The sequence below is a fragment of the Triturus cristatus genome, chromosome 7 (genome assembly GCF_964204655.1).
Source record: "Triturus cristatus chromosome 7, aTriCri1.1, whole genome shotgun sequence".
Taxonomy (NCBI): domain Eukaryota; kingdom Metazoa; phylum Chordata; class Amphibia; order Caudata; family Salamandridae; genus Triturus; species Triturus cristatus.
The window spans coordinates 1,582,657,869-1,582,683,010 of NC_140590.1; the positions used below are offsets into that span (position 1 = coordinate 1,582,657,869).

Below are 25,142 nucleotides of genomic sequence, written 5' to 3' on the forward strand. Positions count from 1 at the left end.
TTGTAATATTTTTGTGTCTCTGCTGTTATGAAAATATATTTAGGTTCTCAGAAATATGTTGGACATTTGCAAATAAAATTCTACTAACACCGATTTCTGACACAGCTATATATTAAAAACCAGAGCGAAATCTGTAGTGCCTATTTTAGCCCGGAAAGTGTACCACTGATTTCTAGTGAGAACATGTGCCTTATAATAAGAGGTCTTCTCTGCTGATGCGTCCTGTTGTGAGGTACTTTCACCCATGAAATGTAGCAATGCAGCTCCTAGTCTGGCCAGCATTTACTTTTAAATTATGTTTTAAACTTTTATTCTAAATATCATACAATCAAAAAGAGGCTGTGAGGTGCCCCTTAGACTAAAACTACCATAGGTTTCCCAGAATCTATTTTTTAGCAGACGAATAGTCCAGTTTAGCAGTCAGCCACACCACTTTCACCTTACAAATTGTCAGTTCTCTTTATTAATGCTATATTTTGGTTTCTTGGACTATCATGCATTAAACTTGGTAGTCCTAAAGAAGCCAGGGTGTACTGTTAGGCTACCATTCACTCCACCTACTTCCTCCATTATCCACTTTACAAGTGAAGAGTTTTCAAGAAGTGCTACACTCCTGATCTGAGCCGTCAGCCAGTGTCAATACACCATTCTGGAGGTAATTGTTGACCCCTATAATTATACGTAACCTATTGTGTAATAATACAATACATAGTTTCCAAATCTATAACTTCAAATTAATCTCTTTTGTTCAGAAACTATTTCCTCTTGGTTTTAAAGGACATCTTCTACACTACATTAATTTAGCCATGTCTTATTAATTTGGCAGTTTATAAATAGAATTTCCTTTTCATTTCTGAACAAAAGTGTGAAAAAAGCTGTTTCCTGCAAAAGGTATATCTGATTTGTATTTGGTAAGATCAGGCTCCTGAAGCGGACCAGTTGCTGGAGTCTGAGTCGCTTCCAGAGCTGAAGGATTAATGGGATGCCTCAGCATCACTGCTTATCAATACCCTTGTGTGAAACATTTAAACAGCAACACCAACAGAGATTATGGCCATTTGTTGTCGTAGACTTTTTGACATAGAGTCCTGCTTATCGTCTGAAACATAACGGGATAATTCTCCAACAGAGCTGAATTTCTTAACTATGAGGCTGGGTTGCAGTTGTTCTCCCAAGGATTCATCTTTTGTGGAGCCCATCTGGATGCCAATTTAATCTTTGGAGATTAATTTCCAGAAAGTGATGTTTTTATTTAAATTCAGCGTTCTTTCAGAGAGATTAAGAACAAGGTGGTGGTCAGATGTTAACCTTTTAAGAAGCATTTATTCAATGAAGAATTATGTAGTGAATGTGAAAGGTGAAGATATTTTGTTAATGATTATGAATGTTCAAAGAAGAGTACAATTAATTCAAGTTATTTGTTATATATTTCAAAGAAATGTTCAGCGCAACACCACAAAAGGAAAGTATCAAGGTCCGTATTTTGTGTGAGTCCTTTTAGTTGTGTTCAACAGCACAAATTAATAAGTACATAGAAGCCAGTTTCATTCTTTATTTCCAAAATCCAACTTTTTTTTTTTTTTAAACATATTTTATTGGGTTTCTTGTATTTCATTTACAACATTACGATCTGTACAGCTTGCACCACTGTTTACACCCAAATATGAACACATAAGTCCGCTGCAGTACTCCACTGCAGCCCACATACATATGACATCATAATACAGCTGTCGAATCGGTTGTTAAGGAACTAAATGAGCGTGCACATTTACGATATTCACGTTTCCACGATAATTTTTCTAACTTTCCCCAACTCCCCGCTCCCCTCCCACCCCGGTCTCACGCGTACTGCTATTTCCAGCCTTGTATGTGTAAGGATCCATCTAGGCTGAGTGTATATTTATTGGTATGTGTTTCGGTACCTCCCGCGTACTCTTCGTCAGCGGGGCATGATTATCCTTTCGTGCACTAGTTGATAGCATTTAAGGCGGGGCTTCGTCATTGGCTATGGATTTTATAGTTTCCAGCAGAGCGTCCCATTCTAGTGCTATTGGCACTTTCCGTAACACCAAAATCCAACTTGACCAACAGCCGACGTGTTTTGTCGTGAAACGACTTTTTCAAGGCTTGGAAAAACAATATTGAGGAATTGTTCACAGCATGGTACAGCGGTATATTCCTCTTCAGCAGATATAAGCTCAGTCCAGTCGGCCAAAATACATGCAAGTCTTCGTTTAAGAACCTGTATCTTTAGTCCATAGAGTAGTGTGAGAAATAGAGCCAGGACCTTGATAAGTCCCTAGCCCTCGAATGTACGAGAAGAGAAAAAGGGAAACGTCCGTCCCAAAACGTAATCGTCTCTAAAAGGCCTTTTAGAGACGATTGCGCTTCGAGCACGCTAACCTGACATATGTGTACCTAAATTTCCTGAATTCTTGTATGTGTGAACAATATTATTTCCATTGTAATCCTTGTAATGTTCGTTGATTATTTAAACATATGATTGATTTAAGTTTGGAATACATTAAATGTATCTGATCACATATATTAATCGTAGGATTTGTGAGGACTGCGCTAGTTTGGGCAGGATGCAGCTCCCATAGAGGTGTCTACTACATTATTAAACAGACAAAGAAGCAAAGTCCTACTTCATTTCATCACAAGTATTATTAATATGTGAGCCCTGGTGATAAAAAATGAGCTCTCAGGAGTGGATTAGTTTATGCTTCAAGATAGTCTGCATGAGGGCGCTTGCTTCTTCAGGGCAGTGGTGATTACTTGGTTTGCACCCTGATTTTTTTCCTGATTGGACGTTTTCGTGAGTCTAATTGTTGGTGATGCAATTGAGTTATCTAGATGTGGCTCAATCATTTGAGTCAGACCGCTAATTTGGCTGTCAATGTTCAGATTAGCTGCATGAAGAAAAGCTCCAATAAAGCTAAGGTATTGTACTAACCTCTGAAGAGTATTAGGGCCTAAGAGGACCTTGGTGTTATGAGAGGATATTTAGTGTGCCCTCTTAGCCAGTATTAATGAATTTATTGTGTACTACTAAATGCGGATTCCTCACCTTAGCATATTCCCCATGTGCCAGACTGGATCCAGAGACTTTAGTAAAGTTGCTTCCATGTTGCTCTTGGTGGTGTTGTGCGAATCCAAGCTGGCTCCTCAACACCCCAGAAGTGATGGTGCGGAGCCATTTATAAGTGCCACCACAGTGCCCTGATCCTGATGTTAGTTCCTTTCTTTCTGCGGCTTCCAACACGGATCCTGAACTTTGCTCTTGAATTTGCTGGTTTGCAGACAACTTCCAGGATTTTTCACATTGTGCTAGGTAGCAATGTCTGCACTGAAATGACAGGATTCAAGCCGTGCTTCCCACCACTCTGACTCCAAGGAGAAAGCACAAGGGCGTCCGGATGTAAGTCGCAGTCCATTGTGGGCACCAACCACTGAAACGATTCCTCAGTTAGTCCCGACATACCCTCCGTTCCCTCGGCCATTATTGAACCTGCAGTAGATTGAAGCCTTCAAAAAGGACATGCTGCACATTGTCCGTGCACTTCCAGGTTCCTCTGGGGTGCTTTCGAGCCCCACAGAGCCACTGGGACCTCCAGTTGGTTTATAACCGGCAGATCCCTCACTGATGTCGCCTGTCCACTTGGGACCTGTTACCATGCCCGTACTGATTTCGGTACACACTTCCATTACTGCCATACAATCCACACTGGTTCACGTCACCTGGATTCTTGTTGCAACACCCATATCCTGACCCCGAACCGAAGTCGGCTTGAGCTCAAACACTGTTGCTCTATGAGATTAAAAAGATGCAACAAGTTGTCATACACCCGGACTCTAATCCCGTGCCTCTGCTGGGTTGCAGTGATCAACAGCGGCTCCATTATCTTTTTGGCTCTGATTTTCTTCCTGTGACAGAGCAGGGTGCACCTCAGAATATTGATGATGATGGTAAAAAGAATGGCTCACTCTTTCCTTGTTATACTGATGAGGTCTTAATGCCAGTTAGCTCGTTACCACTCCTGAGACATTTATTTGGCCATCAATGAAAGAGAGTGCCTCATATGCAATGATGGGTTCTCTTGCGATGTACAAGCTTCACTAATGGCCTTGCCCTTTAATGTGTTTCTCCTCTTTGGACAGAGAATGCAGACTCCATTTTGGGACACTTTAAAGAGAGCAGAGTGACAGCATGTCCCTTGGTTCTTTTGCCCCTGCCAAACAATTACTGCACTAGATCTGGAAGTTTAGGGGCAATTCCAGAGACTACCTTACCATCCACTACTGCTGCAGGCAGCCCAGTCTTTTCAGGGCTGGCAAGCAAATCTGGCAGGCAATGACCAGGCCAGTAGGGGCATCATTCTTCCAGTTCCTTCTCCCCTCCTGAAGCAGCTAACAAACCACTTCAATTTGTCCTATAGGGGCTTAAGCCCAGCCAGTGGGAGACAGGACCCAGCACTTACTTTCTGGTTGCTGATCCATCACTCTGACAGAAGAGTCTTGCAAATCATTCTAAATGGCTATGTCCTGCCTTTCCGCTCCTTTCCACCTCATATCCTTCACACACCAGAAAATATTTCGCAATAGTGTATTTCTATCCAGCCCCAGGAGGTGTGCCTTTTGCTCTCCAAAGGTTCCATAGAGATGGTAACAGACTGGGAAAGAAGGTTGTTGATACTCTTACTATTTCCTCATCCAGAAAAAGGACAGTTACCTCAGGCTCACCTTGGACCTCTGTTAATGGAGGTTACCACCTTTCTGCAGAAGGATAAATTGAAAATGCTCATATTAACTCAGATCCCATCTGCTGTGGACCCGGGCAGCTAAATGGTGTCCTCGGACTTTGGCAGGATGCGTATATTAATACAGCCATCCTGCAGTCCCACAGGTGGGTCAGGGGCATTTTCAGTTTACAGTGTTCGCTTTCGACTTCATATTTGCCCTTCAGGTGTTCACGAAAGTGAAGGTGGTGGTTGCTACCCACCTTCAGATGTCAGAAGTTGCTGTATTCCCCTACCACAACAACCATCTTTTGTGACATTGTGTATTACCCACAAAGCTCTTTACGGACACGCACCAGGGTACATAAAAGAACGCATACTCAAATATATGACAGGGCGCGCACTGCACTCAGCGGAAGCCGGCCGGCTGACCTGCCCACGCTTTAACTTCACAGCCAAAGGAGGGAGAGCTTTCTCGGTCCTTCTGCCACAACTTTGGAATCGGACTTCTATCTTTCCGGAAAAAACTAAAAACCTTCTTTTTCAGAGAAGCTTTTGACATGGTTGTAAGGCCCTCCAGTACCTGAAGATCTGTTGCGCTTCGTTGTTTATGTTTCTTCCTCTTCCAGAGCGCTATGAGACCTGTCGGTGTATATGCACAATACAAGAGTAAATTAACATAACATCTGCCAAAGGTGGGCTTACCAGTCAGTTGTTGATCACCCCTGGATGATGACGAACCTTTTGACATAGTTTGTTTTCACCATAAATGAGTCAAAGTCCCACCTGATTCCTTTTTCAGATGCTTCCGTTTATTGGGATGATCCTAGACATTGTGGTGTTAAAGATTTTCATTCCTGAGCAACAAGTCCAGGACATGTGGGATGTGATCTTGACGTCTCAGAATCGTTCCTGAATCCAGGTGAGGGTTACTCTGAGGCTTATGGACTTGTGCATCCTTTCTTTTCAACCACATCTGGTGGTACCTGCTAGTACTACAATGGGACCTGAGGTCCCAGTGGGCCAGCATCTTGGCTGCCTTTCTGACACCATCCATATCTGAGGAGGCATTTCAAGATCTGCAGTGGTCGCTGACCAACTGTAGCTTGCCCTACAAGAGACCCTTCTCCCTTCCCTTTACCGAGCTAACCGTGGTGATGGACACATCACAGCTGAGTTGAGGGATTCGCTTGAGGGTGGTGGAGGTCAGAGGCCAGCTCCACATCGTCTACTAGAGTTGCAAGGCATTTTTCTGTCCCTGAAGTGTTCCCTGCTTTCCCGAAGGAGGAAGCTGGTGCAGATTCTCACAGACACCACCACTGCAATGTGGTACTGCAACAAGCAGGGTGAAGTAGGAGGGCCTTGGGTCCTATGGGAGAAGCCTTTGGATTGCTGGTGGTGGCTGGAGCTCTGAGATATCTTTCTGGACACCAACTACTTGGAAGAGCAGATGAACTGAGCAGGGGTCATCGAGTGGCATCTACATCCTAAAGTAGCAAAGGACATTTTCAACCATTGGGAGGATACTTGGTTAAATCTTTTCAACATCATTGAGAACACAAAACCTCAACAATTTTGCTTGTCCGAGTTTCCGCAAGAATACTTGTTCGGAGATGCAGTCCAGCTAGTAACAATAGACACCTGTATGCCTTTCCAGTGCTTCCTCTGATACCCAGAGTTCTTAAAAGATCAAGACCAACCAGGCCCAAGTCATCCTGGTGACCCTGGATTGGACCAAAAGAGTGTGCTACCCAAATCACCTTAGCATGGGTATCTGTTCTCTGATCAAGCTACTACCTAGCGGATAATCTTCTGTCACAGCAACAGAACAATTTACACCTTCACCCATAGCGATTGAGTGGCAGCAATCAAATGCATTTAATTTGCTGCCTGACATGTTGGATGTCATTATTACCGCTAGATGCCCCTCCTTGAAATCCGTATATGCCAGATGCTGGTAAAAATGTATAACTTGGTACAGTGTCTGGGACAGAGACCCCTTACAGGCAAAGCTGTTCAACTTCTTTTTGTTTGTTTTCTCTTTAGCTCAGCAATGCCTTGCAGTTAATGGTTATTTTTCAGCCCTTTTGGCCTTTCTACGTGCACCGGATCATCCGTCCTTTTTCATATCCACTTTTATGATGCGATTTAGTACAGGTTTGTTACACATGTTCCCTTCAAGCCATTTCTGATTTCACAGTGAGACCGTAACTTGGTCCTGACATACCCTATGTGTATGACCTTCAAGCCTATGCATGGCCTCCGACTACTTCTCCTGACCTTGAAGTTTGTCTTCCTCATTGTGATGACATCAGTTTATCGTATGAGTGAACTGCAGGCACTATTGGTGCAACAACCTTACTCCACTTTTTTGTTCTGGACATATTGGTACTAAAAATCTCAGGATGCCTTTTTACCAAATATTGTGACTCCGTTCCATGTTGGGCATTCGATTATTCTGCCAGCATTCTTTTCTCCTCCTCACCCCTCGAAAGAGGAGGAGAGGCTCCATCAGTTGGACACCAAAAGGGGTTTAAGCTTTTACATGGCTCGTACCAAGGATCATCAACTGGACATTTTGTGGGTTTTCTGGAGCAAAGAAAGGGAAAGATGGGCAGAAGAGAACAAAACTGTCAAGGTGAATAGTTATCTGCATTAAGATCTGCTCTGAAATGGCCAAACAGCAGCTCCAGAAGATCAGAGAGCCCATTCCACTAGTGCTAAGGCAACTGCAACTGCATTGGTGTGAGTGATGCCTATTGTAGATATTGGCCAGGCTGCATCGTGGGCATAGGCGCATAGGTTCAATAAGCCAGGTCTGGCGTGAAGAACAATTTGCTCACTCTGCTGTGCAGAGCTTTTTGGTTTGAGTCCATTCCACAGACCCTTCCCTTGGGGAGATATTGCTTTGGTATGTATTATAAGGTGTGGAACCTGCAGTTCGCAGTATCCATCAGAAGAGCTAGTTCCTTACCTTATGTAACATTCTTTCTGGTGTGAACTCTATCTAACTCCATTCTGTGTAGTGGGCTTGTTATAACATCTAAAAAGGGCCCAAGTTAGTTTTCTGCACACTGTAGCAACAATTTTTACTTTATACATCTGAGGGCAAGGAATAGAAGCAGACCTCGGCGAGCAAGGGGGCTGCTAATATGTAAATCTGAAAGAAACACGTTAGTTAGATTCCTCACCTTAGAATATCCCCAGGCGTCAGACTGGATCCGGAAGATTTTTCGTCAGCAATACCCCTTGCGCGTCGCTAGGCGTCGTCTGCGGCTCCGCGTCCGTCGTCGGCGTCGTGCGCCGGGATGACGTCGTCGGAGTACTTAGACGCCGCCCTCGCGCGCTGACGTCAGTTCTTCTTTTTTCCGCGCCAGTAAGCGCAGATCCGGGAGAACTACCCCTTTAGTCAATTTTTGACTAACTTTTTGATCCTTTTTGATCCTGTCAATCGACACCGGTGCCGGTAGGATGCCTGGGTTTAAAGCCTGTACGGACTGTAGCCGCTTGATGTCGGTTACGGACCATCACCGCCGGTGCCTGTACTGCTTGGGCCTTGACCACGACGCGGAGTCGTGCTCGGACTGTAAGGCCCTGACCTCGAAGGCTAGACGGGAGCGGTCCCGTAAGCTTCTCGAGATTCGCCACTCGGCTCCGCGCGCCTCTCGATCCCGGTCCAGGAGGAGGTCCAAGGATCGGTCGCGGAGCCGCAGCCGACGTCACCATCGGTCGTCGGGATCAAAGTCTTCGGGTAAGTCGAAGCATTCCAAGAAGTCCAAGAGGCGACATCGCTCTTCGGACTCCCCTCGCCGGTCGCGCGACTCGGTCGAGGGTCAGGGTGGTTCCACCCCCGCGGCTCCGGCGGAGCCGCAGGCGCCACGTCCGTCCCCCATACCCTCCGGTCCCTGGGACTAACGCGACGCCGGCGGAAGTCAGTGCCTTCCTCTCGGCCATGAGGAACCTGGCTCCGCCGTCGGCGCCCGCTGGTGCGCCTTCGGGCCCCGCGGACCCGACTGGGCTGCCTTGCCAGCCGGTGGCTCCGGCCCCGGCGCCGTTGACGGCTCCGGCCTCGACGCCGCAAGCGCCCGAGGGACCCATTCTCGAGTCCCCGTCGACGCCGGTCGACCTAGTCACGCCTCCTCCGCCGGCGTCGACACCGGTACCACCCCCGACGCCGAGGTCGACCCCGCTCGACGTCGTGCCCCAGTTCAGTCCCGCTCCGGGCCCGGCGCCGGTCCGGCGTCGATGGACGCCTAGATCGACGCCGCTCGAGACACATTTTGTCTACCGCCCAGCTCCGTTACTTTCTCCTCTACACCAGGAGTCGGATGATGGGGACTACTGGGAGGGATCCGAGGATCCTATGGCCGATCAGGCCCAACTGTCCCAGGACTGGGCAGATGAACTGGGGGAGGCCAGTGGTCTGGATACCTCACCAGATACTGGATTCATCTCTCCTCCGACTGTGGCTTCGCAGGAGGGTGCTGCTTTCTCCGTGGTGCTGCGCAAGGCGGCCGCAGCCCTTGGGCTCGAGCTACCTGCCGTGGCTGTGAGGACGAACGTCCTCACTGAGGTGCTTCAGTCTGCAGCAAGCTCCACTGAGCCTCTGCTGCCATTCAATGAAGCCCTCACTGACGTTCTACAGGGCACCTGGTCCAAGCCCTCCACAGTTCCTCCTGTGGACAGGAACGTTGCCAGGCGCCACCGCCCTGCTCCGGGCGACCCCAGTTTTCTGTCCCAACACCCTACCCCTGAGAGCCTGGTTATCCAGGCCTCCACCTCCCAATCCTCTTTCCCGACCGCCCCGCCGACTGGAGCAGTTTGGCAAGAAACTGTTCTCTTCCCTTAGTTTGGGCCTGCGGTCTTTGAACACCGCTTGTCTCTTGGACCGTTATTCCCACTCTCTGTGGGATGCGGTGGAAGACGCGCTGCCCCTGTGTCCGGAGGAGGTCCGGACACGACTTACCCAGGCTCTGGCCGATGGGAGGGATGCCGCGCGACATGCCATACGTTGTGGGCTTGACACCACGGACTCGCTGGGTAGGGCCATTTCCACCACTGTGGCGCTTCGACGTCACGCCTGGCTGCGGTCCACGTCGTTTTCCGGCGATGTCCAGAGCACTCTCATGGACATGCCGTTTGATGGCACTCGCCTGTTTGGCGAGAAGGCGGACAGTGCGCTGAACCGCTTTAAGGACTCCCGGGCTACGGCCAAGTCCTTGGGCCTCTCGGCCCCGCGGTCGCAATCTTCCGCTTTTCGCCCCTTTCGTGGCCAAGGAAGGGGCGCCTCCTCACGTGCGCCTAGCCACCAGCCGCAGAACCAACCTGCGCGCGGTCGCGGACGTGGTTTCCGCCGAGGCGGATCTGGAGGACGACGAGGTCAGCCCACATCCACCCCGGCAGCATCCGCCTCAAAGCCTTCCTAGTCCGAGCTTTCAGGCCCATTCCACGCTAGTGGGCGGCAGAGTTCGCCATCACCTGCTCCACTGGCGGTCCATCACATCGGACAGGTGGGTGCTGCAAATCGTCCGAAGGGGCTACTCCCTCCCCTTCGAGACGACCCCTCCAGCCATGCCACCGCAGCACCACCGTATCTCGGGGGATCATTTACATCTTCTCCACGAGGAAGTTTCCGCCCTCTTGGCCAAGGGGGCCGTCGAGCGCGTTCCGAGCCCAGAAGTAGGTCGTGGTTGTTATTCCCACTACTTTCTGGTTCCCAAGAAGGGCAAAGGGGGCTTACGCCCTATCTTGGACCTTCGGAACGTCAATGCCTTCCTCCGGAAGGAACGGTTCAAGATGTTGACTTTGGCTCAGGTTCTAGCTGCCCTAGATCCCGGAGACTGGATGGTAGCGTTGGACTTGCAGGACGCTTATTTCCACATCCCCGTCCTGCCGGCCCACCGGCGTTACCTGCGGTTCACGGTGGGCCAAGAGCACTTTCAGTTTACCGTGCTCCCCTTCGGCCTCACCAGTGCCCCTCGGGTGTTCACGCAAGTGATGGCGGTGGTCGCAGCTCATCTGCGCAGAACAGGCGTTCCAGTCTTCCCCTATCTCGACGACTGGTTGTTGAAGGCGGGCTCGCCCCAGTCAGTCGTCTCCCACCTCCAGACTACGGCGGATCTCCTGCATTTGCTGGGGTTTTCCATCAAAGTGCCGAAGTCACACCTGAGTCCCTCTCAGAAGCTCCTCTTCATCGGAGCGGTTCTCGATTCGGCGCAGTTCCGGGTCTATCCACCGGAACAGCGGGTCCGGGATATACAGGCCCTGATTCCCATCTTTCGGCCTCTATCCTGGGTTTCGGTCAGGCTAGTGTTGCGGCTTCTGGGGCTGATGGCCTCCTGCATCCTACTAGTGCATCACGCCAGGCGGCGCATGCGGGCTCTGCAGTGGGACCTGAAGTTTCAGTGGGCCCAGCATCACGGCAACCTGTCCGACCATGTCTTGATCTCGGAGGGCACTGCACAGCAGTTGCAGTGGTGGCTCATGGACCGCGATTGGGTCATGGGCAGAAGCCTCTCCCTTCCCCAACCGGAGCATGTCGTAGTGACGGATGCGTCCCTCCTGGGATGGGGTGGCCATATGGGAGAGGCGGAGATCAGAGGCCTCTGGTCTCCGGCGGAGTCTCGTCTCCACATCAACCTGTTGGAGTTGAGAGCGATCCGACTTGCACTGAAAGCCTTCCTTCCCTCTGTCAGGGGCAGTGTCGTGCAGGTGTTCACGGACAACACCACCGCCATGTGGTATTGCAACAAACAGGGCGGGGTGGGGTCGTGGACCCTTTGTCAGGAGGCTCTGCGCCTCTGGACGTGGCTGGAACACCAGGGCGTCACCCTAGTGGTTCAACATCTGGCGGGCTCTCTGAACGCCAGAGCAGACGAACTCAGCCGCCGGTGCATGATGGATCACGAATGGCGTCTGAACTCCGAAGTGGCGCATGGTCTCTTTCAGCAGTGGGGAGAGCCTTGGTTAGATCTATTCGCCACCGAAGAGAACGCGCAATGTCAGCAGTTCCGCGCGTTGGAATTTCCAAGGCGGCACTCGCTCGGCGACGCTTTTCGTCACGAGTGGAGTTGCGGTCTGTTGTACGCCTTTCCGCCTATACCACTTCTGCCCAGAGTGCTGAAGAAGATCAGGCACGACCGGGCCCAAGTCATCTTGGTGGCTCCGGATTGGGCACGAAGGTACTGGTATCCCGAGCTACTCAGTATGTTGACCGATCCTCCGATACGTCTGCCCCTTCGGGAGGATCTTCTGTCGCAGCAGCAGGGGACGGTCCTCCACCCGAACCTGTCCAGCCTCCACCTCCATGCGTGGAGATTGAGCGGCGGCAGTTGATGCCATTTGACTTGCCTCCTGAAGTCTGTGATATCATTCTGGCAGCCAGGCGTCCCTCCACAAAGACGGTATACGCCTGCCGGTGGAACAAATTTGTGGCATGGTGCACAGCAAAGGCTGTGGATCCCCTTTCCGCCCCTCTTTCTGAGGTTCTCCTCTTTCTTCTTTCTTTGGCCCGGCAGGGCTCTGCCCTGGGCACCCTGAAAGGTTATCTTGCTGCCATCTCTGCCTTCTTACGGCTTCCTGATCAGCCTTCTCTTTTCAAGTCCCCTGTAGTTACACGCTTTCTAAAAGGCATTACTCACACGTTCCCTCCTGTCCCTTTTGTAATGCCTCAGTGGGACTTGAATCTTGTCTTGACATTCCTGATGTGCGCTCCCTTCGAGCCTCTTCACAATTGTCCTCTTCGTCTTCTGACTCTTAAGACTGCTTTTCTGGTAGCCATCACCTCGGCTAGACGGGTGAGTGAGCTCCAGGCTTTATCTTCAAAGCCTCCTTTTCTGTCTGTTCATCCGGACAAGGTTGTCCTTCGGCCTCGTCCCTCCTTTCTTCCGAAAGTGGTGACTCCATTTCATCTTGGGCAGTCTGTCACCTTGCCCACCTTCTTTCCGCCTCCGCATCCTTCCAAAGAGGAAGAGAGGCTCCACCGTCTGGACCCAAAACGTGCGCTCTCCTTTTATTTGGACCGCACTAAGCAGTTCCGGGTGGACGACCAACTTTTCGTTGGATACGTGGGTGCTAAGAAGGGGAAAGCTGTGCACAAACGGACCATCTCTCGGTGGGTCGTTTTGTGCATCAAGATTTGTTACTCTTTGGCTAAAAAGGACCCTCCTGTTGGGCTGCGCGCCCACTCCACTCGGGCCACAGCGGCTACTACTGCTTTGGGACGGGGTGTCCCTTTGCAGGACATCTGTCAGGCGGCGACGTGGGCTTCGCTACACACGTTTGCCAGGCATTATTGCCTTGACAGCCAAGTCCGGAGGGATGGCTTCTTTGGCCGTTCTGTCCTCCAGGACTTTCTGGTGTGATCTTGGTTCGCAGACCCACCACCGGGGATGGTATTGCTTGGGTATCTATTCTAAGGTGAGGAATCTAACTAACGTGTTTCTTTCAGATGAACAAGTTACTTACCTTCGGTAACGATGTATCTGTAAGAAACATTAGTTAGTTAGATTCCTCACCGACCCACCCATCCTCCCCGTTCTGCGAACTGACATCTAGGGTTAAGGTTATCCTTTTCAGGCCCCTAGATTTTATTTTTGGCACCAGTGTCGGTCTTTGCATGGCTCTGCGTTCCTGGCGCGGAAGGCTATGTACAAGAACTGACGTCAGCGCGCGAGGGCGGCGTCTAAGTACTCCGACGACGTCATCCCGGCGCACGACGCCAACGACGGACGCGGAGCCGCAGACGACGCCTAGCGACGCGCAAGGGGTATTGCTGACGAAAAATCTTCCGGATCCAGTCTGACGCCTGGGGATACTCTAAGGTGAGGAATCTAACTAACTAATGTTTCCTACAGATACATCGCACCGAAGGTAAGTAACTTGTTCGTCTGCTCCATCACTTCTAGGGCGTTATGGAGCAAGCGTGGAGCTGCACAATACCACCTAGTGACGAGCAGTACTACAAAAATCTTCTGATCCAGTCTGGAGGTCAGGGTGTATTCTAAGGTGAGGAATCTGTGTTTAGATAGAGTATTGACCAGAAAGAGCGCTGCTGCAGGCAAGTAATGTTTTCATTTTGATGAGGCAGTAGCCAGAATGCTCGACGCCTGGTATTAGTTTGTCTTGTCATATTTTTTACTGACCACACAGCTCTTGTGTACAGTGTGTAAATTGGTCATAAACAGCTAGTTAAAAACTCTTGAGTTCATACAAACTGACAAGTATTATATCTTTATTTGTGTCATTTTTTTCTTAAGGAATTAAGTCTGCGGAAGAAAGGCCTGGAATGTTTAGTCTCCATTTTAAAGTGCATGGTGGAGTGGAGCAAGGACTTGTATGTGAACCCCAACCATCAGACCAGTCTTGGTAAGATTCTTTTATTTGTGTTCCTTTTACATCTAGTAAGTGTATGAAATATGTTCGCGGGCCAATGACAAAGTGACGCTACATGTTCTTCTCGCTTATCATTCACATCGGCCACATGTACAAATAAGCATGACCAGTCTCTTGCCGTATATCTTAAAATGTTTACCCTTGTTCCATATGTCTTTTGTACTTTTCTTTGCCCTTCACAAACCTCCCTCAAACCGTGAGGATACTAATACGTGATGGTTTGCTCTTGAGAATCTATCTGTTCTCTGACTGTACCAGTAAATTTATCGACTTGGTCCACATAACCAGATATGCTTTTTTGTCTGCTCTTTTCTCCCTCATATGCCATTCTTCGGCAAAGACCCTTTCTGGCGTATATTTATTTCAGGTTGGTACAGTGTGTGCTTTGGTGGAAAATCATTGTATTGCTCTCCTTTTTGCCAACAATAGCAATAGCACTGTAAACTTGCATTAACCTTCTTGTCCTTGGTCTTGAGGATTATACCCACTATACAGCTTTTGATTGTATCCTCTATATTGATGCACATCAAAGGTTGTAGTAGGATTGCACCCAAATAATCTGCCACAAAATTACACCTCCAGGTTACATGCAAAAACTTGGGCACGTGTGTGATCTGTTTGGAAATCAGTCACAGAAGGGTGCAATTGGTGCGATGCAGAAAATAAAAATGAGTTTGCTTAAACCTAGCATTGCTATCTATTTCCTACACCTGTGCACACATTATTCTATTTGTTATCTTTCAGGGGCTCCTGCAGGTACTCGCCCCACCTATGTCTCGCCCTCAAGGGAGTCTTTTTTTCCTGTCCTTCTCTATGGCTACGTGGTCACAAGACCAGTCTCTCAAATGACCGTGCCTCCAGTAACAGATCCAGTGTCTGGGAAGTTTTTGGTCACTGGGAACGTCCAGCCATATCTCCTTAACCATCTTGATCAGTTTAGTTAATTGTAGAAACTTTCCCGAACCTATCCAAAAAGCCTCCTTTCTCTTTAGACATATCAGCACCTCCCCAGGGTCTAAGGAGCTTATTACGATGCCGGGCGGACATCAGTCTGCCCGCCATTGTTGCGGTTCTGGGACCGCCCACCGGTAAGGCAGCGGTCCCGCTGTGTGAATTAGGATGTGCCCCATCAATATGGCAGGCACATCCATGACCCTGATCATTGCGGACGGTGCTGCTGGCTGCAGCACCGTCCGCAATGCAACAAAGCCACCTAGTGCAATTCCATGCACAGTGTGGCAGGCACCACGCGGTGCCCGCTACCTTGTCCATGGAAATTAAGTGGGGTACCATGGGTACTCCCCAGTGCACGTACACCCACCCCCCACACAAAGGGGGCCTGGAACGTGCCCCAGAATCCAGCTTCCGCCAGCCTTTCCATGGCGGTTCCAGCGCCATGGAAAGGCTGGCTGACGCCAGCATTGTAATCTGGAGGGCGGTGCCTGCTAGGCACCACTGCCATTATAACCATGCTGACTGCTCCACCAGGCAATCGTGACGATTGCCGTGGCGGAAGCGTGTGCTTAGAGCGTTAAGAGGGCAGATGGGCAGTTATGATGGGCAGTTATGATTTTTTGAGCACGCTGCCATTACCGGTGGCGGGCCGAGTGGCCTTACTTAAAATGGTGGCTCTCCCACGATTGCTTTATTATTTCATGACCCTTCCAGTCTGGATACCGGCGCGGGTGTTCAAGCAACTTACGGCAATGATCACCGGCTTTTTATGGGGTACTGGGAGGCGCTGAGTAGCCCTATCTATTTTACAGCGCCCGTGCTCGGAGGCTGGATGGGCGGTTCCGGATTTCGAAACTTATTATTTGGCTAAGGGGCCCGGAGCAGGAAAGAGGGAGAGTGCCTGAGCTGAAGTTGCTGTCACACATCCTTTTGGACTTTCCCGTTCGGTTGGGCGACCTGCCTGAGGACCTTAAGACAGCGAGGCAATGCTGGAGGAGGAGTGGTAAACGAGCGGGTATGGCATTGCCGTATGCTCCCAATATACCACTGTGTGAGGCGCTCCCGCACGGGGTTCGTGGCGGGATATGAGCGACTGGGAGGAGAAAGGGTTCTGTAGTAGGGGATCTCTGTGTATAGTCATAATCTATGAATAGTCCCGCCCATGTGCGGGGACCCCGGAGCAATCAAAAATATCTCTTAAGCTGTCCTGCGTTTGCAGACCTGCAAAGACACTTAAGAGCAGACAAAATAATACAGCCTAATTACAACAAGGCTGCACTGGCCAGCACTTCCTCTGAAGTGAACACAATAGCCAAAATAAAGTTCAAATGTCATCTTTATTCACATCTGACATCCTCCTTTATTATCACACACTCCCTTCACCAAAATCCCTTTAAACAATAGAGAGGAAGGGGTGGACAGACAAGCCCTATAGGCTGTCATTATGTGTCTGCTAAAGGGATACCGTGCCTTTAAGAAACTCTCCAGAGACCCCCGGTATCCCAGGATGCACAGCCAAGACAAGTTACTTTCAGTTCTTTTTTCCGGCTCCTGCTAGCAGGACCCTGGAGCATTAGCTCTTCATTTTTTTGAGCTTTTATTCATTTTGAGTGATTTTTTTTCTGGATTTGAAGTTTCATTCGACGTCTTTGGCCTTTATCTACATTCTGCTGTGGTTTTTTGGCAGAATTTCTGCAGTTTGCTTGCCTCTATACAATCGGAGCAAGTGCTTTGACTGCGGTAGGACATAAAGGCCGAAGCTGAAGCTCACAGAGTTTGTCTTCTGTGCTTTCCTGTGTCTTATGTCTTTGACACCTGTTTAGGCTTCTTCTTCAGCCCCTGGGTAAGGAGAGGGTAGGTCCTCTACCACTCCCATGCTGTGGCCTCGGGGGGCTTTCCCCAGTAGGAACGCGCCTGCAGTATGACGCGTTTTCCGGTCAGCATCAAGGACGGCGACTTCGAGAGCAGGTATGACGCCAATGCTCTCCGTCGACCCAAGAAGAGGCCCACGTCAAGGAGTGGACCTCGACGCCATGACGTCGAGAGCCATGACGGCGAGAGCCATGACGGCGAGAGCCATGACGTCGAGAGCCATGACGTCGAGGCTTGCAATGTCGACGGCGATGCGATGCTCGACTCCGTCGTCGCTGCTTGACGTCGCTGCTTGACGTCGCTGCTTGACGTCGATGCTTGGCGTTGATGCTTGGCGTTGATGCTTGGCGTCGATGCTTGGCGTCGATGCTTGGCGTCGATACTTGGCATCGATGCTTGGCGTCGATGCTTGGCGTCGATGCTTGATGACGTCGACGCTGATGCTTGCGTCGATGCTTGGCGTCGACGCTGATGCTTGGCGTCGACGCTGATGCTTGGCGTCGACGCTGATGCTGGGCGTCGACGCTGATGCTGGGCGTCGACGCTGATGCTGGGCGTCGACGCTGATGCTGGACGTCGACGCTGATGCTGGACGTCGACGCTTGATGTCGACGCTTGACGTTGATGCTGGATGTCGATGTCGGTGCGATGCCTGCCGTCGGTGCGAAGCTTGACGTCGAGACGAGGCTTGACGTCGGTGCATGGCTGGACGTCGATGCATTGCTTGACGTCGAGACGATGCTTGACGTCGGTGCATGGCTGGACGTCGGTGCATGGCTGGACGTCGGTGCATGGCTGGACGTCGGTGCATGGCTGGACGTCGATGCATTGCTTGACGTCGAGACGATGCTTGACGTCGAGACGATGCTTGACGTCGAGACGATGCTTGACGTCGAGACGATGCTTGACGTCGAGGCGATGCGTGGCGTCTAGGTGCTGCTTGGCGTCGCGACACCGCTGTGGTGGTGCCGTCGCAGTGCTGATGACGTCGCAGGAATGGTGATGCCATGGGTGACGTCGAGGGGTCATTACTGGCGCTCGATGTCTAGGTCCCGTTCTGGACCTCGCTCTGTTGTGGGCCTATCATCATAGGCGGGGACTTCGTTGTCCCGGCAGCGTCGACTCTCGACGCTGAGCTGGCGCCGAGGAACCCTTCGGAGTTTGGGGCTACTTACACGTGGTCCTCTCGGAAGCGAGGGATTTTGGTCCCCTCGCTTAGCAGTGTCTGCATACCGGCTCACCATCTTGGTCGCCTCCTGCTCCGCCCCCACGGGTGATACCACGGGGATGCCGCAGAATTCTCTCCGGCTCATCTCCCCCTCACCGGGGGGCCTGTGGCTCCTCGGCCGGCGTGGCCGCCGTGGGTTTGTTCTACGGCGACATTCTTGTCTTCGACGGAATCTCTGCAGCCTGTGGCACAGCAGTGTGTTTCTACTCTCCTTCTCTGCCGCAACTCTTGTGCTCCCATGCGGATAGCGAGGTGGCCCGCATGAAGGCCGAGGCTGAGGTTTTGACGGTGGGGAGGGGCAGGGAGAACGGCTTAAGGCCGTCCGTCCTCTCCAGCGGCGTTATGCCTCCCAGATTTTGTTTCTGCGGTCTCGGGCCGCCATTGAGTCATTCTGGGGCTGACTGCCGTGCGACTCTTCCGGTTTCCCTCCAGCGCTCCCTCCACCTCAATCGCGCTCCGTGCGCGAGTTGTAGAAGGAGGCCACCGCCATCTTCCAGTAAAGGAAGATGGACTCGGCTCCTCCGGGACGGACTGGAAAGGGATGGTACTCACTGTTCCTTCTAGTGTGCAAGGGAGACATGACCGAGTTTGGACCCATGTTCGGCGGGCGACAAGCCGCCTCGTGGGATCAAAGAGTAGTACATTCCGGTGGGGGTCTCTGCAGTAGGTTTCCCCTCAACCTCCTCAGGGTGACTGGCTATGCAGCGGGGAAAATATTGCGAGTTCCTGTTTTTCACAGTGGGCAACGGCCATTATCATTGCTTTGTGCCTCCTTTCGGCCTGCAGCCGACACCTCGGAATGTTCCATACGCTAGGCCGTGGTGGCTGCGCATATGAGAGTCACAGTGGCTTTGTCTATCCGTTTCTGAACGGCTGGTTGATCAAGGCAGCTACTTTCAGGTAGCGCGCCTGCATTTCACTTGGTCTCTCTCTCTCTCTCTCTCTCTCTCTCTCTCTCTCTCTCTCTCTCTCTCTCTCTCTTTCTTTTTCTCTTTTTCTCTTTCTCTTTCTCTTTCTCTTTCTCTTTCTCTTTCTCTTTCTCTTTCTCTTTCTCTTTCTCTTTCTCTTTCTCTTTCTCTTTCTCTTTCTCTTTCTCTTTCTCTTTCTCTTTCTCTTTCTCTTTCTCTTTCTCTTTCTCTTTCTCTTTCTCTTTCTCTTTCTCTTTCTCTTTCTCTTTCTCTTTCTCTTTCTCTTTCTCTCTTTCTCTCTTTCTCTCTTTCTCTCTTTCTCTCTTTCTCTCTTTCTCTCTTTCTCTCTCTTTCTTTCTCTTTCTCTTTCTCTTTCTCTTTCTCTTTCTCTTTCTCTTTCTCTTTCTCTTTCTCTTTCTCTTTCTCTTTCTCTTTCTCTTTCTCTTTCTCTTTCTCTTTCTCTTTCTCTCTCTTTCTCTCTCTTTCTCTCTCTTTCTCTCTCTTTCTCTCTCTTTCTCTCTCTTTCTCTCTCTTTCTCTCTCTCTCTCATATAGTACGTGGCGGCCTCCATCTCTACGCTGTCAGTAAGCGTGTCTCCTTCGGAGGAAAGACGATTGTCACTCCTTCGGTAGGCTCAGGCCCTTGTGACCGCTCCATCGGAGGGGCTTGTGACGACGAGATTCGGCTGTCTCTGCATGCTCTTCAGTCGCTGCAGTGGTGGTGTTCAGGGGACAGTCTCCTCAGTCGGGCCCTCTTCACAGGGGGTATGGTCGCAGACGGAGATGACTTACCACATCAATTTTTTGGGAAACTCAGAGCAGTACTCTTGGCCCTGAAGGCGTTCCATCCCTCCTTCAAGGCAGACTCCCTGCCCGTTCAGACGGACAATCCTACTACCATGTATTGCATCTACAAGCAGGGGGGCTCCCGTTCACGCATGCTGTCTCGGGAGGCGCAGGCCATCTGGTATTGGCTGGTGACCAGGAACCTACTGATCACGGCTATCCATCTGCTGGGAGTGCAGAATGCCCATGCCGTTGCGCTCAGCAGGGTCGTTCAGGAGAATCACGAGTGGGTGCTAAACGGCGACGTGCTGATAGACGTCTTCGCAGAGTGGGGCGCTCCGGATGTCGATCGGTTCGCTCGGGCAGAAGACAGCAGAGGCTGCGGCTTCGCGTCCAGGTACTACCAACCAGGGACGCTGGGGAAAGCTCTCTGGATCAGCTGGTCTAACGGCTTTCTCTACGCCTTTCCACCCTTTCCCCTGATTTCGGCGGTGCGGATCGAGCTGTCGCGATCCAGAGCCAGGATGATCCTGATGGCTCTGGAGGGGTCGAGGCACTGGTGGTTCACCCACCTTCTGCACCGGTCTGTTATTCCACACAGGCGCCTGCCAGGTCGGCCGGACCTTCTCACGTGGTTCGGAGGACAGATGGTTCACCCCAATCTCTCGTCCTTGAGTTTGGCAGTCTGGCTCCTGAGTTAGTGCAATATGGACACTTGAACCTACCTCGGGACTGTATGGATATACTGAAAGAGGCAAAGAGACCGTCTACGAGAAATTCTTATGCCTATAAGTGGAAGCGATTCTGCTTATGGTGCAGGGCAAAGGACGTTGACCCTACGTCCTGTAAAGAAGATGTTATTCTGCCTTATCTGCTGCAGTTGGCTCAATCTGGGCTTAATTTTCAGTCTATCGGGGTTCGTCTCGCAGCTTGGACTGCGTATAGAAAGGGCCTTTCCCAAACCTCATTTTTCCAAATGCCTGTGGTTACAGATTTTTTGGAGGGTTTGCGTAAGGTGTTCCCCCCCCCCCCCTGTTAGACGACCTTCTCCACCATGGGAGTTGAATGTGGTGTTGTCCAGATTAATGAGGGAGCCTTTTGAGCCTATTCATAAGGCCTCCTTGCAGTATTTGTCCTGGAAGGCTGTTTTCCTTGTGGCTATTACATCAGCCAGGAGAGTAAGTGGGATTCAGGCTCTGTGTTGTCAAGGGCCGTATTCTGTATTCCATGCTTCTAAAGTGGTAATGCGTACTCATCCTAAGTTTTTACCTAAAGTGATATCTGATTTCCATGTGAATCAAATGATAACTTTGCCTGCATTTTTGTCCAGCATCCCTTCTCTCCGGCGGAGAGGTCTCTGCATTCACTTGCTGTGCGTAGGGTGTTGACCTTCTATCTCGATAAGGCAAAAGGCATCCGCAGGTCAGATCTACTGTTTGTGAATTATGGTTCGGTAAGAACTGGTCTAGCTACCTCAACACGGTCCATCTCCAGATGGATTGTGTCCTGTCTTCAGCTCTGTTAGCAGAAAGCTAATACGACGTTAGGGGGTAAGCCTACAGCGCATTCGACTAAGGGCAAAGCAGCGACTTCGGCTTTGCTTAGGAATGTTCCAATCGCTGACATTGTAAGGCTGCCACCTGGAAGTCGGTCCATACGTTTACAAAGCAATACTGCCTGGATTCTGATGCTAGGGCAGATGCGCAGGTTGGACGGGCTTCGCTGAGGAATTTGTTTGTACAGTAATTTGTTGGTGTGTGGTTTTACTCCACCGCCGTTTGTTGGTTGGGATGGGCTTGCCATTCTATTCATAGATTGACTATACACAGAGATCCCCTACTACAGAAGGAGTAGTTTCTTACCTGTAACTCCAGTTCTGTAGTAGGGGTATCTCTGTTATAGTCATAAGCGCCCGCCCTCCTCCCCGGTGGAGTAAACTGATAGTATCAGGCCTGTTGTTGTACACCTTCAAAAAGAACTGAAAGTAACTTGTCTTGGCTGTGCATCCTGGGATACCGGGGGTCTCTGGAGAGTTTCTTAAAGGCACGGTATCCCTTTAGCAGACACATAATGACAGCCTATAGGGCTTGTCTGTCCACCCCTTCCTCTCTATTGTTTAAAGGGATTTTGGTGAAGGGAGTGTGTGATAATAAAGGAGGATGTCAGATGTGAATAAAGATGACATTAGAACTTTATTTTGGCTTTTGTGTTCACTTCAGAGGAAGTGCTGGCCAGTGCAGCCTTGTTGTAATTAGGCTGTATTATTTTGTCTGTCTCTTAAGTGTCTTTGCAGGTCTGCAATCGCAGGACAGCTTAAGAGATATTTTTGATTGCTCCGGGGTCCCCGCACATGGGCGGGACTGTTCATAGATTATGACTATAACAGAGATACCCCTACTACAGAACTGGAGTTACAGGTAAGAAACTACTCCTTGTCTTCCATTGGGGACCTCTACGAGGATGGGACTATGCTGCCCTTACATGTGTTGCAGGAGTGATTTGAGCTACGAGGCCGATACTTTTTGTTACTCGCGGCCCTTACGGTGGCTATTCGGGTGCACTGGAAGGAGGGCTACACTGAGCCTCAGACCTCTTTGGGTTGTCAATGTTTTGACTACTGCAGGGAAATACAAGACAGTCACATGCCCCTATAAGCGATTGACCCTGGAGAGGTTGGCCCCCTTGGAAGGTCTTAAGCATAAATGGGAAGTGGATGTGGGGGTTAAGATACCAGATAGGGCTTGGACTGACATAGTACCGCGGGACTGGAAGAGCACTAGAAACGCTAGGTTTCAGTTGGTCCATTTCTATATACTGCACAGGGCTCATCTCACCCCGGCGAAGATCAAAGCATATTTTCATACCGAGACAGATGACTGCCCGCGCTGCAGAAGGGAGGGTGCGGATTTCCCTCACATGATATGGGGATGCCCGTCATTAACAGATTATTGGATGGAGGTGATTGACTTGCTGAATGTTATAACGGACAGGGGGTTGGAGTTGGCTTTGGGAACATGCATCTTACACTGGTTTCCTCAGACGGCTAAATCACTAGCAAGTTCATAGATATGGGGCTATTGCTGGCGAAAGGGGAAATCACAATGCACTGGAAGGCGAGAATATCCCCTGGAGTAACTAGGTGGAAGAAAGAGTTTCTTAAATGGGCGGAATGTGATGGGGTAGTTCGACTCCAATTGGCAAAAAGATCCGGGAGCGAGAGGGAACTGGAGATGGCAAGAGCGCGAGAACATCTGGTAGGATTGTTAAAGGACCCAGACACTGATAGTGATGATGACTCAGAGCCGAGCTTACAGGATTTAGAGCAACACCACGAAGAGTCATAACAATAAGGACAGGGTTGCACTTACAGCCAGTACGGTGGGCAGCCGGGAGTGGGGTCATACGCATGCACAAGTCCACAATATTGGGTCATGGGTCTACCCCAGCTTTTCTGAGACTAATGAAAGTAAGGTGCACTTCTAGGAGTGACATGCCTGGAGGGAGAGGTGAGGGAGGGGGTGGGGATAGGTGGGAATGATATTGGGTTAGTTTGAGTCAGTATGATTACGATGAGCACATAAAGTACAGTTGCTGCATAATGCAATATACAGAATTGTGTTGGGTTAGGGTATTGATTATTTCTTTGTTTTGATTTATGAGTCAAGGGGGGGAAGCTGGGAGGATAGGAAAAGGATTACCACAGACTGGGGACTGTTTGAATGCGATGGGACTTGTGATTTATTTGTTCAAGTGTTGATAGATCTATGCAACCATTGAGAGTAAATTGAAAAACCAATAAAGTTTGTTTAAAAAGAAAAATGAATATCATAACTCCGTATCGAGGTTTTTGAAAACAGAACCACCAACAGCTGAAGACCTAGGCTGCTGTTGATTTGGAAAGGAGGGAACACAAGCTCTGTGATCATGTAACATTGCAGCCTTGTAATCAACACTATCAACAAGTAATCCTTAGAACCCCCCTGCTTTTCCTCATCTCATTCCTTACTCATTACCAGATTGGAATCTTAGAATAGGCCAACACTCAGTTGCAAAAGAATGCAACAAACACTGCTAATTTGGCATCACCCAATTCATATTAAATCTCTAAGGAGATAATTACAACCTTTTTCTAGAAACTCACTGTAACCCAGTTTGTAAAGCAACACAAAAAGCGGAGGGGGCTGCATGCACGCAGCTGCACAGCCCACAAAATCATCATCCACTGTCTAATGCTGTGAAATAGAGAGCTAGATTCTCAAGGTGAGTGTTGCCCCTTTGGCTGAACCCAAGTGTCACAAGTAATGAATCCCGGTGCTACAAATATATATTGTGCTACCAGAGATGATTTTGGAGGCCCAACGTACGTTTAAGAATGGAGAGTCTCCCCTGAGATACTGTATTTGCTCAAAAAATTATGAAACAATACTCTTACAAATGTAAAAGGTTTTGTTGACATGCACCCTGTTTATCTTCGGTTTGCATGCCCAAGATCATTTGCAGAGATGAAGCTGGAGGTTCTTAGGTCTTTGTATCCTTGAGCCGACAATAAAAATGTATTGTAGTATCTCTTGAGACCTGGGCACTAAGAAAGGAAGTATGTCCACGGCTCCAGAAACATAGATCACACAGTATCAATGTATTGTATTTTTTTTTTTTACAGTTCAAATCTGTTTTCACAGAAATGAGAATGGAACAAACAGAATGCTTTGTAGTCAAGGCACCGTCTCCAAAGGATGTGCGGCAGTGCAACGTCAGGCTTCTGAGAAGAATCAATTAAAACAACTTAAACATATTCCCAACCTCCATCCCACTCCTTTTGCCCCCCACCCTCTTACTCTTTGTTAGTGTGCTCTGAGTAATCCAAACCTCTGTTCATTCTCTATCCCGGCCTAAGGGCCCCTGCCACTTTGTGAATGTTTGCTTTGGTGGCAGTCAGGCGCAATAGTCTCGGGTATTTGGGTCATATTAGTTCATGAATCTCTTTGGAGAGCAGCGTGATGTACGGGACCCACAAATCCTGGTAGGTCTCTCGATTATGGGGCGTTGCCATGGTCAATTTGTCCATGCCCAAAATGTGCCATATTCTATGTAGCCAGATTGTATGAGTGGGGACTTAGGCTGTGTCCCAATGGAAGAGTATTACCTGGAGCGCTGCACTTAGTGCTAGACCAATTTGTCAACCCATTCTACATGTTAATGGAATGGTCAGAGGCTCTGGGAGCCCTAGCATAGTGTAGGCCCAGAAGCGCATATTAAAATGGGT

The 25,142-nt window shown here is 49.7% G+C and overlaps 1 protein-coding gene across 2 annotated transcripts in view; it reads left to right on the forward strand.

Annotated features, from left to right (window-relative positions):
• Positions 1-25,142, forward strand: part of ARFGEF2 (ARF guanine nucleotide exchange factor 2) — a 629,301-nt gene that overhangs the window by 219,552 nt on the left and 384,607 nt on the right. For both annotated transcript variants that reach the window (XM_085619427.1, XM_085619428.1), the window contains exon 13: positions 13,997-14,105. In XM_085619427.1, coding sequence (XP_085475553.1) covers positions 13,997-14,105 — 109 coding nt within the window. The remainder of the gene's footprint in view (positions 1-13,996; positions 14,106-25,142) is intronic.